This window comes from Coregonus clupeaformis, unplaced genomic scaffold (genome assembly GCF_020615455.1).
Source record: "Coregonus clupeaformis isolate EN_2021a unplaced genomic scaffold, ASM2061545v1 scaf1277, whole genome shotgun sequence".
Taxonomy (NCBI): domain Eukaryota; kingdom Metazoa; phylum Chordata; class Actinopteri; order Salmoniformes; family Salmonidae; genus Coregonus; species Coregonus clupeaformis.
The window spans coordinates 108,532-124,752 of NW_025534731.1; the positions used below are offsets into that span (position 1 = coordinate 108,532).

General features: G+C 42.1%; 1 protein-coding gene and 1 non-coding gene across 2 annotated transcripts in view; one reads left to right on the top strand and one right to left on the bottom strand.

Moving 5' to 3' along the window:
• Nucleotides 1–6,340: 6,340 nt before the first annotated feature.
• trnas-uga lies at nucleotides 6,341–6,416 on the bottom strand. The gene has a single exon. It is a non-coding gene; the product is annotated as a tRNA-Ser (tRNA).
• A 4,206-nt stretch (nucleotides 6,417–10,622) lies between these two features.
• The window catches only part of LOC121555086 (nuclear protein MDM1-like), a 33,244-nt gene continuing 27,645 nt past the window's right edge, over nucleotides 10,623–16,221 (top strand). Inside the window, exons 1-2 of the mRNA XM_045217936.1 lie at nucleotides 10,623–10,759; nucleotides 12,785–12,890. Coding sequence (XP_045073871.1) covers nucleotides 10,742–10,759; nucleotides 12,785–12,890 — 124 coding nt within the window. The 5' untranslated portion in view covers nucleotides 10,623–10,741. The remainder of the gene's footprint in view (nucleotides 10,760–12,784; nucleotides 12,891–16,221) is intronic.

Sequence of the window (16,221 nt, forward strand, 5' to 3'; positions counted from 1 at the left end):
AACCTGGCACCATCCCTACGGTGAAGCATGGTGGTGGCAGCATAATGCTGTGGGGATGTTTTTCAGCGGCAGGGGCTGGGAGACTAGTCAGGATTGAGGGAAAGATGAACGGAGCAAAGTACAGAGAGATCCTTGATGAAAACCTGCTCCAGAGCGCTCAGGACCTCAGACTGGGGTGAAGGTTCACCTTCCAACAGGACAACGACCCTAAGCACACAGACAAGACAACGCAGGAGTGGCTTCGGGACAAGTCTCTGAATGTCCTTGAGTGGCCCAGCCAGAGCCCGTACTTGAACCTGATGGAACATCTCTGGAGAGACCTGAAAATAGCTGTGCAGCGACGCTCCTCATCCAACTTGAAAGAGCTTGAGAGGATCTGCAGAGAAGAATGGGAGAAACAAGCTTGTAGCGTCATACCTAAGAAGACTCAAGGCTGTAATCGCTGCCAAAGGTGCTTCAACAAAGTACTGAGTAAAGGGTCTGAATACTTATGTAAATGTTATATTTCAGTTTTTTATGTATTTTTTATTTGGAAACATTTCTAAAAACCTGTTTTTGCTTAGTTTTTATTATTAATATCACTGTGTGTAGATTGATGAGGGGGAAAAAAACAATTTAATAAATTTTAGAATAAGGCTGTAACATAACAAAATGTGGAATAAGTCAAGGGGTCTGAATACTTTCCGAATGCACTGTATACGTGAAGTCTTTTTACTTTATTTTTTATTTTACCTTTATTTAACTAGGCAAGTCAGTTAACTAGGCAAGTCAGTTAAGAACAAATTCTTATTTACAATGACGGCCTACACCGGCCAAACCCGGACGACGCTGGGCCAATTGTGCGCCGCCCCATGGGACTCCCTATCACGGCCGGTTGTGATACAGCCTGGAATTGAACCAGGGGGTCTGTAGTGACCCCTCAAGCACTGAGATGCAGTGCCTTAGACCGCTGAGCCACTCGTCTGGTGAACTGTCTAATCCAGGGGTGTCAAACTCATTTTAGCTCAGGGGCCACATGGAGGAAAATCTATTCCCAAGTGGGCCGGACCGGAAAAATCATGGTATATATAACTTAAAAACAACAACTTCAGATTGTTTTCTTTGTTTTAATACAATCAACATACAACATAAAGCTGGAGCCTGAGGACAGTGTGTCCAAAATAGTACAAGCACAACATCACTATTAATCATAAAACACGTCAAGTTTATTTGAAAATTCTAAAGAAAAAGAACACACAAACACACAATGCCTCAGTGATTAACAGAACTGTTTCACAGATCACAGAACTATATCAGGGTGTCATTTCTCAGGCAGAAATGTAGATAAAAATAATGAAATCCTGTTCCCCAAACAAGTGCAAGAACCACAGAGTCAAGAATAGGTTAAATATACAAATAAAATAAAATCAATTAAAAACAATAGCACATCAACATAAAAACATATAAACATAAAGCTGGAGCCTGAGGACAGTGTCCAAAAGCACAACATCACTATTAATCATAAAACACCTCAAGTTATTTGAAAGTTCTGAGGACAAACAACACACAAACACACAATGCCTCAGTGATTAACAGAACTGTTTCACAGATCACAGAACTATATCAGGGTGTCATTTCTCAGGCAGAAATGTAGATAAAAATAATGAAATCCTGTTCCCCAAACAAGTGCAAGAACCACAGAGTCAAGAATAGGTTAAATATACAAATAAAATAAAATCAATTAAAAACAATAGCACATCAACATAAAAACATATAAACATAAAGCTGGAGCCTGAGGACAGTGTCCAAAAGCACAACATCACTATTAATCATAAAACACCTCAAGTTATTTGAAAGTTCTGAGGACAAAGAACACACAAACACACAATGCCTCAGTGATTCACAGAAGTATATCACAGATCACAGAACTATATCAGGGTGTCATTTCTCAGGCAGAAATGTAGATCAAAATAATGAAATCCTGTTCCCCAAACAAGTGCAAGAACCACAGAGTCAAGAATAGGTTAAATATACAAATAAAATAAAATCAATTAAAAACAATAGCACATCAACATAAAAACATATAAACATAAATCTGAAAGCGTTGCTCAAACTCCCGTAACAGTCCCGTTATTTTATCTTTGAACCGCTTCATGTCTGCCACATGTTGGGTCGCGCACACATTTTTCAGACAGGGGAAGTGAGCTGCATCACCACCGGCAAGTTGCGTCTCCCACAATGACAGCTTCAACTTGAAAGAACGTATGCTGTCATAATACTGCGTGACAACTTTGTTGCGCCCTTGCAGCTGTTTGTTCAAGTTATTCAGGTGCTCTGTAACATCCACCATAAATGCAAGGTCTTGCATCCATTCTGCAGAATGAAATTCTAACACTGGTTTGCCCTTTTCTTCCATGAACTGTTCAATTTCTTCTCGTAAATCAAAGAAACGCCTCAGCACAGCACCTCGGCTTAACCATCTTACCTCAGTGTGGTATGGCAGGCCATAGATGTGGTCTTTCTCTCTGAGAAGGCTGTCAAACTGACGGTGATTCAGGCTTCTGGATCGGATGAAATTAACAGTTTGGATGACCACCTTCATGACGTTATCCATCTTTAATGACTTGCAACACAAAGCCTCCTGGTGCAAAATACAGTGAAAAGTCAAAAAATCACGTCCTCCATTTGCAGATTGCACTTTCTCTCTGAACTTTGTCACAACGCCTGCTTTTTTCCCGATCATTGAGGGCGCACCATCTGTAGCCAGGCTGACAGCGCGGGACCAGTCCACTCCGACCCTGTCCAGCGCGCCGACGAGTGCGGTAAAAATATCAGCTGCTGTCGTTGTATCTGTCAATGTGTCATCAACTCCGCGGATGAAAATGGCCAGTTGTGCAACATCTGTAATGTCCGTGCTTTCATCAATTGCAACCGAAAACGCAATAAATGACTTTACTTTTTGCTTCAACTGGCTGTCCAAATCCACTGAAAGATCGGAAATCCTGTCTGCAACTGTGTTTCTTGTCAGGCTGATATTTGTAAAAGCCTGCCGCTTTTCAGGGCACACAATCTCCGCTGCCTTCTTCATGCATGTTTTTACAAATTCACCCTCACTAAATGGTTTTGAAGCCACTGCGATTTCATTAGCAATGAGGTAGCTAGCTTTCACTGCAGCGTCACTGATGTCTCGGCTGTGAGTAAACACAGACTGCTGTTTCTTCAGACCCGCCAACAGTTCATTCACCTTCTCTCATCTCCGCTGTCCTTGAAAGTTGTCATATTTGTCGGCATGAAGACTCACATAGTGGCGACGAAGGTTATATTCTTTCAGCACTGCAACATGCTCTGAACACACCAAACATACAGCTTTCCCATTCAATTCCGTGAATAAATAGGATGACCATTTTTCTTGGAACACTCTGCACTCTGCGTCCACTTTTTTCTTTTTTGACAGAGACATATTGGGGCAATGAGGGTGCCAAAGCACATAATGTTAAAAGTAGAAGCCGTAATAAATATCGCGGGCAAAACAAAGTAGCTCATTGGCTGCACGTGCTTGACCTACTTGCTCTGCCCCGGTATAAACAGTTTGCTTGCTTAACACAATTGCTATTGCGCCATCCAGTGGACGCAATTGGAACAGCAGTTTATTTTATTGAAAAATTGCAGCGCATTTTTATACTTAACAAAATTATTATTATTATTATTATATATATATATATATTTTTTTTTTTTTCCAAAATCATCTCGCGGGCCGGATTAAACCCGTTTGCGGGCCTGATCCGGTCCGCGGGCCGGACGTTTGACAGCCCTGGTCTAATCAGACTAGTGAAAAATCACTGTTGCAATCAAAACCAGCTGAAATGTATTGATCAGGGGGTGCGTTCCCAAATGGCTCCGTGTTCCCTATATAGTGCACTACTTTTGATGGGCTCTTTAAAGGGAATAGGGTGACATTTGGGATGCAGCCCAGTTCTACGCATGCTGTACTTCACCTTTCGGTCTGCTCTCACTGAAGCCTCCGTCCATATGAGCTCTAACAGGAGGGCCTGTTTACTAGTCATGTTATTAACACTCAAAGAGGGTGTGTGTGTGTGAGAGAGAGAGAGAGAGAGAGAAAGACCGAGAGAGAGAGAGAGAGAGAAAGTGTGTGTCTAACGGTGCTAAGGCCAGAGGAGGAAGCATCTCTCTCTCTCTCTCTCTCTCTCTCTCTCTCTCTCTCTGTCTCGATGTCTCTCTCTCTCTCTCTCTCTCTGTCTCTGTCTCTCTCTCTCTCTCCCTCTCCATCCCTGCTCTGAGATATATCAAAGCCTGCGTTGCCAGGAGACAGCCTGAATGCATCAATACCGTGATCTCTCTGTTAATTAGCTGTAAATATTCATATTCTCTCCTTTTCTCCCTCTTTCCCTTTCTCTGCCTCTCCGTCCACTGACCCAGTAGTATAGTAGTCCTGGAGTGGTGAACTGGGCCTCGTCTGACCCAGTAGTATAGTAGTCCTGGAGTGGTGAACTGGGCCTCGTCTGACCCAGTAGTATAGTAGTCCTGGAGTGGTGAACTGGGCCTCGTCTGACCCAGTAGTATAGTAGTCCTGGAGTGGTGAACTGGGCCTCGTCTGACCCAGTAGTATAGTAGTCCTGGAGTGGTGAACTGGGCCTCGTCTGACCCAGTAGTATAGTAGCCCTGGAGTGGTGAACTGGGTCTCGTCTGACCCAGTAGTATAGTAGTCCTGGAGTGGTGAACTGGGCCTCGTCTGACCCAGTAGTATAGTAGTCCTGGAGTGGTGAACTGGGCCTCGTCTGACCCAGTAGTATAGTAGTCCTGGAGTGGTGAACTGGGCCTCGTCTGACCCAGTAGTATAGTAGTCCTGGAGTGGTGAACTGGGCCTCGTCTGACCCAGTAGTATAGTAGTCCTGGAGTGGTGAACTGGGCCTCGTCTGACCCAGTAGTATAGTAGTCCTGGAGTGGTGAATTGGGCCTCGTCTGACCCAGTAGTATAGTAGTCCTGGAGTGGTGAACTGGGTCTCGTCTGACCCAGTAGTATAGTAGTCCTGGAGTGGTGAACTGTTCCGGGTCCCAAATGGCACCCTATTCGCTATATAGTGCACTACTTTAGACCAGGGCCCATAGGAGCAGCCCATAGGGCTCTGGTAAAAAGTAGTGCCCTATATAAGGAATAGGGTGCCATTTGGGACTCAAAACTGTTGAACTGGTGAACTGTGGGTCTGTAGTGACCTCTGACCCTTTAAGGGTGAGGAAACAAAGAACAGCTGTGGAGCACTGAAGGGTGTCTCTGTGTGTGTCTCTCTGTGTGTGTGTGTCTCTGTGTGTGTGTCTCTGTGTGTGTGTCTCTCTGTGTGTGTCTCTGTGTGTGTGTGTCTCTCTGTGTGTGTGTCTCTCTGTGTGTGTCTCTGTGTGTGTGTCTCTGTGTGTGTGTGTCTCTCTGTGTGTGTGTCTCTCTGTGTGTGTGTGTCTCTGTGTGTGTGTGTCTCTGTGTGTGTGTCTGTGTGTCTCTTTGTGTGTGTGAGTCATGTGGTATTTGGTGTTGTCATGTAATGGAGGAGCAGTCTCATCGTTGCCGGCACTTAGTTCATAACACAAAGAGATCAACGCGTCCGTGACAAGAGGGACTCTTTTCTTTCTGAGCTACTGGAAGTGTGAGGGTGGACGAACAAGTGTGTGTGTGTGTGTGTGTGTGTGTGTGTGTGTGTGTGTGTGTGTGTGTGGAGCTGTTTGAAGAGTGTGAGGGTGAACAAGGCCTGCTGTGGTGCTGAGCTGAGCTCATCCCATCAGAGACACTGGGCGCCCAGTCTGTCTGTGTGTGTGTGTGTGTGTGTGTGTGTGTGTGTGTGTGTGTGTCCGACCGGACCGTGCCTAGCTCTGCCAAACGGTAAGCCAGCCCTGCAAAGATCAGATCAGTACAATCCCTGTGAGAATCAGTGCCAGTTGCTACCCACAACAGTTTTCAACGAGGATATTTTGTCACAAGGTGAATTTCAAATCACTTCCTGAATCGACTGAATTGAGAACCGAATTGGCCCCCCCAAACCTGCTGCATCTGTCATAAACGAGAGAACAGATTCAACCCCAATGAACCCTTCATATTACCTGTCCTCTATTCCGCTCTCACATCAAAAACCTCCTCTATCAATGAGACACAGCAGGAAACAGCCTGTAAGAGAGCCAGGCAACCAGGCTTAGTGTCGTAGCAACATGAGTGGCATGAATGACAGGTGAACTGAAGAGGTCCGTGTGGCACTAGTAAGATGGAAAATATTCCATCATTAGAAATACATTTTAGTCATTTAGCATACACTCTTATCCAGAGCGACTGACAGTTAGTGAGTGCATACATTTTTCATACTGGCCCCCCCCATGGGAATCGAACCCACAACCCTGGCGTTTCAAACACCATGCTCTACCAACTGAGCTACAGGAGCATACAATATCATTAGGCCTAGTAAACATGGACACTCAGGCTCTGTCATTTATATCATATAATATTTATATATTATTGTTGTTACTCTAATAGCCCCTAATACAATACTGCACATAGCCATGTTGCAAATGACTGACACTGAGCCGATTGTAGTTATCTAAGGGTTTGTAGCGCCCCCTTCTGGGCATTCTATACCGCTGCATAGGCTGGCTATTCTTTCATGTTGCAGAACACCTTCAAACTGGAATCAATAAAAAGAGAGAGGAAATAAATACCCACTTCAATAGCTATTATTAGGCTGAAGACAGTGTAGACTATCTCTCTCTCTGTCTATTATTAGGCTGAAGACAGTGTAGACCATATCTCTCTCTCTCTCTCTCTCTCTCTCTGTCTATAATTAGGCTGAAGACAGTGTAGACTACCTCTCTCTCTCTCTCTCTCTCTCTGTGTGTCTATAATTAGGCTGAAGACAGTGTAGACTATCTCTCTCTCTCTCTCTCTCTCTCTCTCTCTCTCTCTCTCTCTCTCTCTCTCTCTCTCTCTCTCTCTCTCTCTCTCTCTCTCTCTCTGAAAACAGAGGGTCACAATTCTGGCAATGCATACTTTTGTGTTCACCAACAAATATGGGCACACGTCTGTTGGGTCATTCCACGAAAAGAGTTAATTTGATATTTTACGTAGAAATTGTGCACCAATATTGACTTTTTTAAAAGCCTGTTATATTAAATGAAGGGCTCTTTAATATAGACCACATGGAGAATTCAATAAATCTGATTTTTAATATGAATAAAGACTTGCTTTGTCAAAATTTAGCATTTTGACATGTCCCTCCGTGCATCCTCTGTGACTTCTAGGAAGATTTTAACCCCAACATTTCTCAAAGTTTTCGCCATCATTGTAAAGCCCTAGTTATTTTTTTGCGTTGACAAATTAATTTCTGAAGATTATTATTTATTTCATGTGATTAGTGAATCATTTACGTCTGTCCCTCTTGTTAAGGTCAACCGTGTTACGTGGAACTGAACTCTCGTTTTAATATGGTGAAAGTATTCATTTTTTTTTCAAAAGAAACATTGAACATCTAATAGTCAAATCATATAGTGTAAAAAAATAGGTGAGTTAGTTCTACTCTTTTTTGGTCATTTTCTGGTGTTTTGTGGTGGAAAACTGAGCGGGTCGAATGTAACACGTCAACCCTGTTACCCAATTGTTTTTTGTGAAGGTTGCATTCAATTGCCACTCCCTGATGCACACAACAAGCTTCCAATCCCCTGTCACAAGGGGATTCATGGCTGATTTAAGATGAAAACTTCAACCCTGTTACGTTCAACCCTGTTACTTTATTTGACCCTTAATAGGCACTTACTGTGGTAATTTTATATTTAACTTCTTGAGATGGAAAAACATGTTTTTTTTTATTAAGCTGAACATGTGCTCTTAATGACAGAATGTTAAAATTAGGTGAAATCAAACGTTTTTTGGGGGACCAAGTTACACTGGTGGAATGACCCTGTAAATGTTTGTTTCATCATTATTCAAAGAGTCGAACAAGGCCAGCGTTGGGGAAGCTACTCTGAAAATATAATTTTACCAAGCTTCCAATTACTTCACACTAGAAGAAGTTAAGCTACACTAAAGCTCCCCTTAGCAAAAATATAGTTTACTGAACTAAAGTTACTTTGAAAAAGTAGTTCACTGCATCCAAACTACTTCGTGAAAATGATAAAAAAAAAAAAAATGTTATTTCACCTTTATTTAACCAGGTAAGCCAGTTGAGAACAAGTTCTCATTTACAACTGCGACCTGGCCAAGATAAAGCAAAGCAGTGCGATAAAAACAACAACAAAGAGTTACATATGGAATAAACAAAACGTACAGTCAATAACACAATAGAAAATCTATATACAGTGTGTGCAAATGTAGCAAGTTATGGAGGTAAGGCAATAAATAGGCTATAGTGCAAAATAATTACAATTAGTATTAACACTGGAATGATAGATGTGCAAGAGATGATGTGCAAATAGAGATACTGGGGTGCAAATGAGCAAAATAAATAACAATATAGGGATGAGGTAGTTGGGTGGGCTAATTTCAGATGGGCTGTGTACAGGTGCAGTGATCGGTAAGGTGCTCTGACAACTGATGCTTAAAGTTAGTGAGGGAGATAAGAGTCTCCAGCTTCAGAGATTTTTGCAATTCGTTCCAGTCATTGGCAGCAGAGAACTGGAAGGAATGGCGGCCAAAGGAGGTGTTGGCTTTGGGGATGACCAGTGAGATATACCTGCTGGAGTGCAGACTACAGGTGGGTGTTGCTATGGTGACCAATGAGCTAAGATAAGGAGGGGATTTGCCTAGCAGTGATTTATAGATGGCCTGGAGCCAGTGGGTTTGACGACGAACATGTATGATCTAACTCCAACATGTCATAGGCTACAAATTGCAAGAACAGTTCACTCTGGAGTCAGCAGTTTACAGAATATGTAATTTAGCATATTAACACAAAAACTGTTTCAAGTGCCAATTAGGCAAGTCTCATTTCGAAAAATAAATGAAATTATTGCCTACTTCACCCATATTTTATTTTTGTAAAAACAGTAGTGTGTAGTTCCAGTAGTTAGCTACGCCGCTACATGGTAAAACAGTAGTGTGTAGTTCCAGTAGTTAGCTACACCGCTACATGGTAAAACAGTAGTGTGTAGTTCCACTAGTTAGCTACACCGCTACATGGTAAAACAGTAGTGTGTAGTTCCACTAGTTAGCTACACCGCTACATGGTGAAACAGTAGTGTGTAGTTCCACTAGTTAGCTACACCGCTACATGGTGAAACAGTAGTGTGTAGTTCCAGTAGTTAGCTACACCGCTACATGGTGAAACAGTAGTGTGTAGTTCCACTAGTTAGCTACACCGCTACATGGTGAAACAGTAGTGTGTAGTTCCACTAGTTAGCTACACCGCTACATGGTAAAACAGTAGTGTGTAGTTCCAGTAGTTAGCTACACCGCTACATGGTAAAACAGTAGTGTGTAGTTCCAGTAGTTAGCTACACCGCTACATGGTAAAACAGTAGTGTGTAGTTCCAGTAGTTAGCTACACCGCTACATGGTGAAACAGTAGTGTGTAGTTCCAGGAGTTAGCTACACCGCTACATGGTGAAACAGTAGTGTGTAGTTCCAGTAGTTAGCTACACCGCTACATGGTAAAACAGTAGTGTGTAGTTCCAGTAGTTAGCTACACCGCTACATGGTGAAACAGTAGTGTGTAGTTCCAGTAGTTAGCTACACCGCTACATGGTGAAACAGTAGTGTGTAGTTCCAGTAGTTAGCTACACCGCTACATGCTAAAACAGTAGTGTGTAGTTCCAGTAGTTAGCTACACCGCTACATGGTGAAACAGTAGTGTGTAGTTCCAGTAGTTAGCTACACCGCTACATGGTAAAACAGTAGTGTGTAGTTCCAGTAGTTAGCTACACCGCTACGCTGTAAAACAGTAGTGTGTAGTTCCAGTAGTTAGCTACACCGCTACATGGTGAAACAGTAGTGTGTAGTTCCAGTAGTTAGCTACACCGCTACATGGTAAAAAAAAAAAAAAAGTTATCAACTACTGAAAACACTACCAAGGTTTGAATTTAGTTCAACTACCACCAAGCTACTGCAAAATGTAGTTAATTACTAGTTGAACTACATTATTTTTATTTTTTATTTTTTGTCATTTAGCAGACGCTCTTATCCAGAGCGACTTACAGGAGCAATTAGGGTTAAGTGCCTTGCTCAAGGGCACATCGACAGATTTTTCACATGTAGTTCACTACTCCCCAACACTGAACAAGTATATTTTGAAATGACTTTGAGAGGAGCAGCAAATGCCTTGGACATAAAGACACTGATGATAGCTGTTGCCAAAAAAACCATTGCAGGCATACCATCCCTTCTATGGCATAGATGGGTGTCAAAGCTTCATCCTCATCAGTCCATAGATGGTGTGAAGTTGTCCAAGTGCATGTCCATGACACAACTGGACATCTAGCAAAAGTCCCTATTCTATTCTGGTGTGAAATTAAAACGGAGGAAAATGTGGCAACAGTTCAAGCATAGGTATATAGCACATGGGAACACAGATCCTAGAAAGCAAAACCCTCTATTTACAACTGCTTTGATCGCGCATGCGCGTGTCGATGAACGCTACAAAGCTTTGCCATGGCAACGCAAAGTGGCTCCTGTAACCGTCCGGATACTTTGAAGAAGTAACTGCAGTTTGCAACAATAAAAGCTAGCTGGAAAACACACACAGACACAGTTCTCCCTAACGCCTGCAGAACCTGAACAAAAATGCCAGTACATTTCAAGGTAAACACATGTACTTTTCATTGAACGAGTGCAATAGAAATGCAACAGTTGGCTTTGGCTGGCGCGGTGTTTTCAACACGACGTCAAGTATCCACGTCACCGCGAGTGAGTAGAAGAGGTTTCGATTGATACAGAAGTGGAAATATTGTTTCTTTCGCACAAATAGCTAACTAACATCGTGCATTGCGATTACATCGGATAAACAATCTTCGACGATTGCAGGTACAGCTAGCTAGACGGGGAAACAACAATCAAACCCCACTTCCAAGATGTCGGTTATTAGCCTTGGTTAGCTAAGTGTTTACTAACGTGTTACAATAGTATAAGCGGATAAACTAAGGAAGCTAGCTGGCGGTGGCTAACATGCACTGGCTATTTCAGCTTTTTTATTGATAAATAGAGAGACATATCGCGCATGTTCTAGGCTTCAAATAAATGAATCAAGTGCATGCCATTGTAAAGGGCAATAGAGGATTTGTATAATATGGTTTATTGCGTTAGTATTATTAAGGAGCCTAGCCAAAGACAGTACAGTATGGTTTAGAAACTGTGGCCTATACAGCTGTAAACTTGCTAGATATGCTGTAGCTGCAATCTCAGTTCACTGATTTAATGCAAACAAATGGAGCCAATCTGTTGCCTAGGCTAAATCTGACCAAGCCGAATCATGCAAATGTTTGTGCATGCATGATGCTTACAGTTCTTTTAAAGGCATGCTATTTGCTAAATACCGTATTGGTCCGAATATAAGACGACCCTGATTATAAGACGACCCCCCGTTTTTCAACACAAACATTTAGAAAAACAGATTTGCAGACTAGATTTGCCGAACAAAGAACTTCATTTTATTTTAAAATAACAATATTAAAAACACAGTGAATTAAACACAAAGGCAAACTATGTACAGTATGATTCAAAATTAATATCAAGCAATAATAAAGCAACATTTTTAAATAACAGAGAAAATACAGGCCACACATTTAACTAAACTTAACAAAAATTCGCCAAACTTCTCCTCCGATGTCTCTCTATCCCTCACACACGTCCTCTGCCCCGCTGTGTTCGGCTCTCGCTGTCATCGCTCCCCAGCTGCTCCGCTTCCACCGGCTCCTCCCAAAGCACGTCGTCCTCGCTGCCGTCCAATGCATTTGAGATGCAACATTTTTTAAAGCCATCGATGATGCTCTGTGAGGGAATAGCATCCCATGCATGCAGGATCCATTCACACAGTAGACTTCTCTCCGAAGTCTGACGGCAGGCGTTGGGCCAAACTTCGTTCTCCGTCTAAGTGACAGTCCATTACGCCGCATCATCCTACGACACCAGCCGAGGCTGGCTTTAAATCCAGTGATGTTGAGCTCTCTGGCGATTTCCAGGGCCTTAACCTGGATGACAGCTCTGGTAATGGGCATTCCCTCACTTCTTTTTCCCTGACATATTCAAAAACCCTCCGGTCAACCTCAATGAAACGACCACTTTGAGGACCACGGAAGGATTTTCGCTGACTGTTAGCATCTTTTAGACGTTGTTTTTCTGCTCGCCATCTTCTTACATTACACTCAGTGACCCCGAATGTCTTGGCAGCTTGGCAGTTGTTAGATGACTCTGCCTTATTGACAACCATTATTTTGAAATTGGCATCATAGCTCCTCCGCTGTTGTTTATTGACCTGGCCCACTTTTGAGCCACTTGTCTCTAAATGGTCAGCCTGTCTTTCCATCTTTAAACACCGGTAACGGGCTGGTTGTTAAGGACGCCTCTTCCCTCCGTCCGGAACGAATTTTTGGCGCCATCTGTGCCCGCGAATGTGTATTGACATTTAAAGGGAGCGCCGAAGAAGAGAAACTGCGCTCTGAATACTAGACCCCGAATATAAGACGACCCGACTTTTTTGGACCTATTTCGAGGGGAAAAAAGGCCGTCTTATATTCGGACCAATACGGTATATCCCACTTAAACAATATAGTAAGTCATCTATTCCTTTTCTTTTTCCTAATGTTTGGATTCTCACACTCACATGCACAGGGCATCAGTGAGTACCAGAGGAAATTTAAAGGCCGGGTAGCGCGCTCCAGAAGCGCCTCTCCTCAGCGACGAATGCGCTTAGCTGGACTTCGATCTGACCAGATGGGTAAGATGTATTGATTGATTGGTATAGCCCCCTTTCCGGTACACCACACACTGACGTCACGCAACTATGCGCGCGCCCATTCAACATAGCCTAGATTTACGTTTTTATTGCTTCTAAACAAAATAACTTTTTTGGGGTCTCATACGCTTACAATTATGTTTTGTCGCTAAGATTATATTTGGTTGTGATCTTTGAAAAATAACTATTTTGGATGTAGCAGTTGTTAGCTAGACATACTGTAGGCTGTAGCAAAAGCTAGCCAAAGAGCCATTTTACTAGTTGAAGTTGAAGTGTTTTTTAAAAAGTATAATGCAGTTGATTTGCGATTGTGACACACACATTATATTAAGCATTATATTAAATAATCCAATTATAATCCAAAAGTATTGTGAAATGCACTTATAAGCAACATGTAAATAGAGGCATTTTTTTGCTGGCGTTCTCCCCGAGTTCTGCCACCAACTTGCGAGCATTGCCCTCATGTGGCAATGTTTCAAACACAGAAAGGAGTCTATATGACCGGTAACAGTATAATATACCAAGTTAACTTATCAAGCATCATTCAATAGATATTAGTCATATTCCTGTCATGCATCTTCATCTTTAAAGCACTGAGCCCAGCTCTACTATTTCTCTTCTACTATTTACATTTGAGTCATTTAGCAGACGCCCCAGAGAGACTTACAGTAGTGAGTGCATACATTTTTCGTACTGGTCCTCCGTGGGAATAGAACCCACAACCCTGGCGTTGCAAGCACCATGCTCTACCAACTGAGTCACACGGTCAACTATCATCTCTCCTTCTATCATCCATATTACACCAGGTATCAGTAGAGACACTATCATCTCTCCTTCTATCATCCATATTACACCAGGTATCAGTAGAGACACTATCATCTCTCCTTCTATCATCCGTATTACACCAGGTATCAGTAGAGACACTATCATCTCTCCTTCTATCATCTGTATTACACCGGGTATCAGTAGAGACACTATCATCTCTCCTTCTATCATCCGTATTACACCAGGTATCAGTAGAGACACTATCATCTCTCCTTCTATCATCCATATTACACCAGGTATCAGTAGAGACACTATCATCTCTCCTTCTATCATCCATATTACACCAGGTATCAGTAGAGACACTATCATCTCTCCTTCTATCATCCTTATTACACCAGGTATCAGTAGAGACACTATCATCTCTCCTTCTATCATCCTTATTACACCAGGTATCAGTAGAGACACTATCATCTCTCCTTCTATCATCCATATTACATCAGGTATCAGTAGAGACACTATCATCTCTCCTTCTATCTTCCATATTACACCAGGTATCAGTAGAGACACTATCATCTCTCCTTCTATCATCCATATTACACCAGGTATCAGTAGAGACACTATCATCTCTCCTTCTATCATCCATATTACACCAGGTATCAGTAGAGACACTATCATCTCTCCTTCTATCATCCTTATTACACCAGGTATCAGTAGAGACACTATCATCTCTCCTTCTATCATCCTTATTACACCAGGTATCAGTAGAGACACTATCATCTCTCCTTCTATCATCCGTATTACACCAGGTATCAGTAGAGACACTATCATCTCTCCTTCTATCATCCATATTACACCAGGTATCAGTAGAGACACTATCATCTCTCCTTCTATCATCCGTATTACACCAGGTATCAGTAGAGACACTATCATCTCTCCTTCTATCATCCATATTACACCAGGTATCAGTAGAGACACTATCATCTCTCCTTCTATCATCCTTATTACACCAGGTATCAGTAGAGACACTATCATCTCTCCTTCTATCATCCTTATTACACCAGGTATCAGTAGAGACACTATCATCTCTCCTTCTATCATCCATATTACACCAGGTATCAGTAGAGACACTATCATCTCTCCTTCTATCATCCGTATTACACCAGGTATCAGTAGAGACACTATCATCTCTCCTTCTATCATCCATATTACACCAGGTATCAGTAGAGACACTATCATCTCTCCTTCTATCATCCTTATTACACCAGGTATCAGTAGAGACACTATCATCTCTCCTTCTATCATCCTTATTACACCAGGTATCAGTAGAGACACTATCATCTCTCCTTCTATCATCGGTATTACACCAGGTATCAGTAGAGACACTATCATCTCTCTTTTCTATCATCCATATTACACCAGGTATCAGTAGAGACACTATCATCTCTCCTTCTATCATCCGTATTACACCAGGTATCAGTAGAGACACTATCATCTCTCCTTCTATCATCCATATTACACCAGGTATCAGTAGGGACACTATCATCTCTCCTTCTATCATCCATATTACACCAGGTATCAGTACACACTATCATCTCTCCTTCTATCATCCGTATTACACCTGGTATCAGTAGAGACACTATCATCTCTCCTTCTATCATCCATATTACACCTGGTATCAGTAGAGACACTATCATCTCTCCTTCTATCATCCATATTACACCAGGTATCAGTAGAGACACTATCATCTCTCCTTCTATCATCCATATTACACCAGGTATCAGTAGAGACACTATCATCTCTCCTTCTATCATCCGTATTACACCAGGTATCAGTCGAGACACTATAATCTCTCCTTCTATCATCCATATTACACCAGGTATCAGTCGAGACACTATCATCTCTCCTTCTATCATCCGTATCACACCAGGTATCAGTAGAGACACTATCATCTCTCCTTCTATCATCCATATTACACCAGGTATCAGTAGAGACACTATCATCTCTCCTTCTATCATCCGTATTACACCAGGTATCAGTAGAGACACTATCATCTCTCCTTCTATCATCGGTATTACACCAGGTATCAGTAGAGACACTATCATCTCTCTTTTCTATCATCCATATTACACCAGGTATCAGTAGAGACACTATCATCTCTCCTTCTATCATCCGTATTACACCAGGTATCAGTAGAGACACTATCATCTCTCCTTCTATCATCCATATTACACCAGGTATCAGTAGGGACACTATCATCTCTCCTTCTATCATCCATATTACACCAGGTATCAGTAGAGACACTATCATCTCTCCTTCTATCATCCGTATTACACCAGGTATCAGTAGAGACACTATCATCTCTCCTTCTATCATCCATATTACACCTGGTATCAGTAGAGACACTATCATCTCTCCTTCTATCATCCGTATTACACCAGGTATCAGTAGAGACACTATCATCTCTCCTTCTATCATCCATATTACACCAGGTATCAGTAGAGACACTATCATCTCTCCTTCTATCATCCGTATTACACCAGGTATCAGT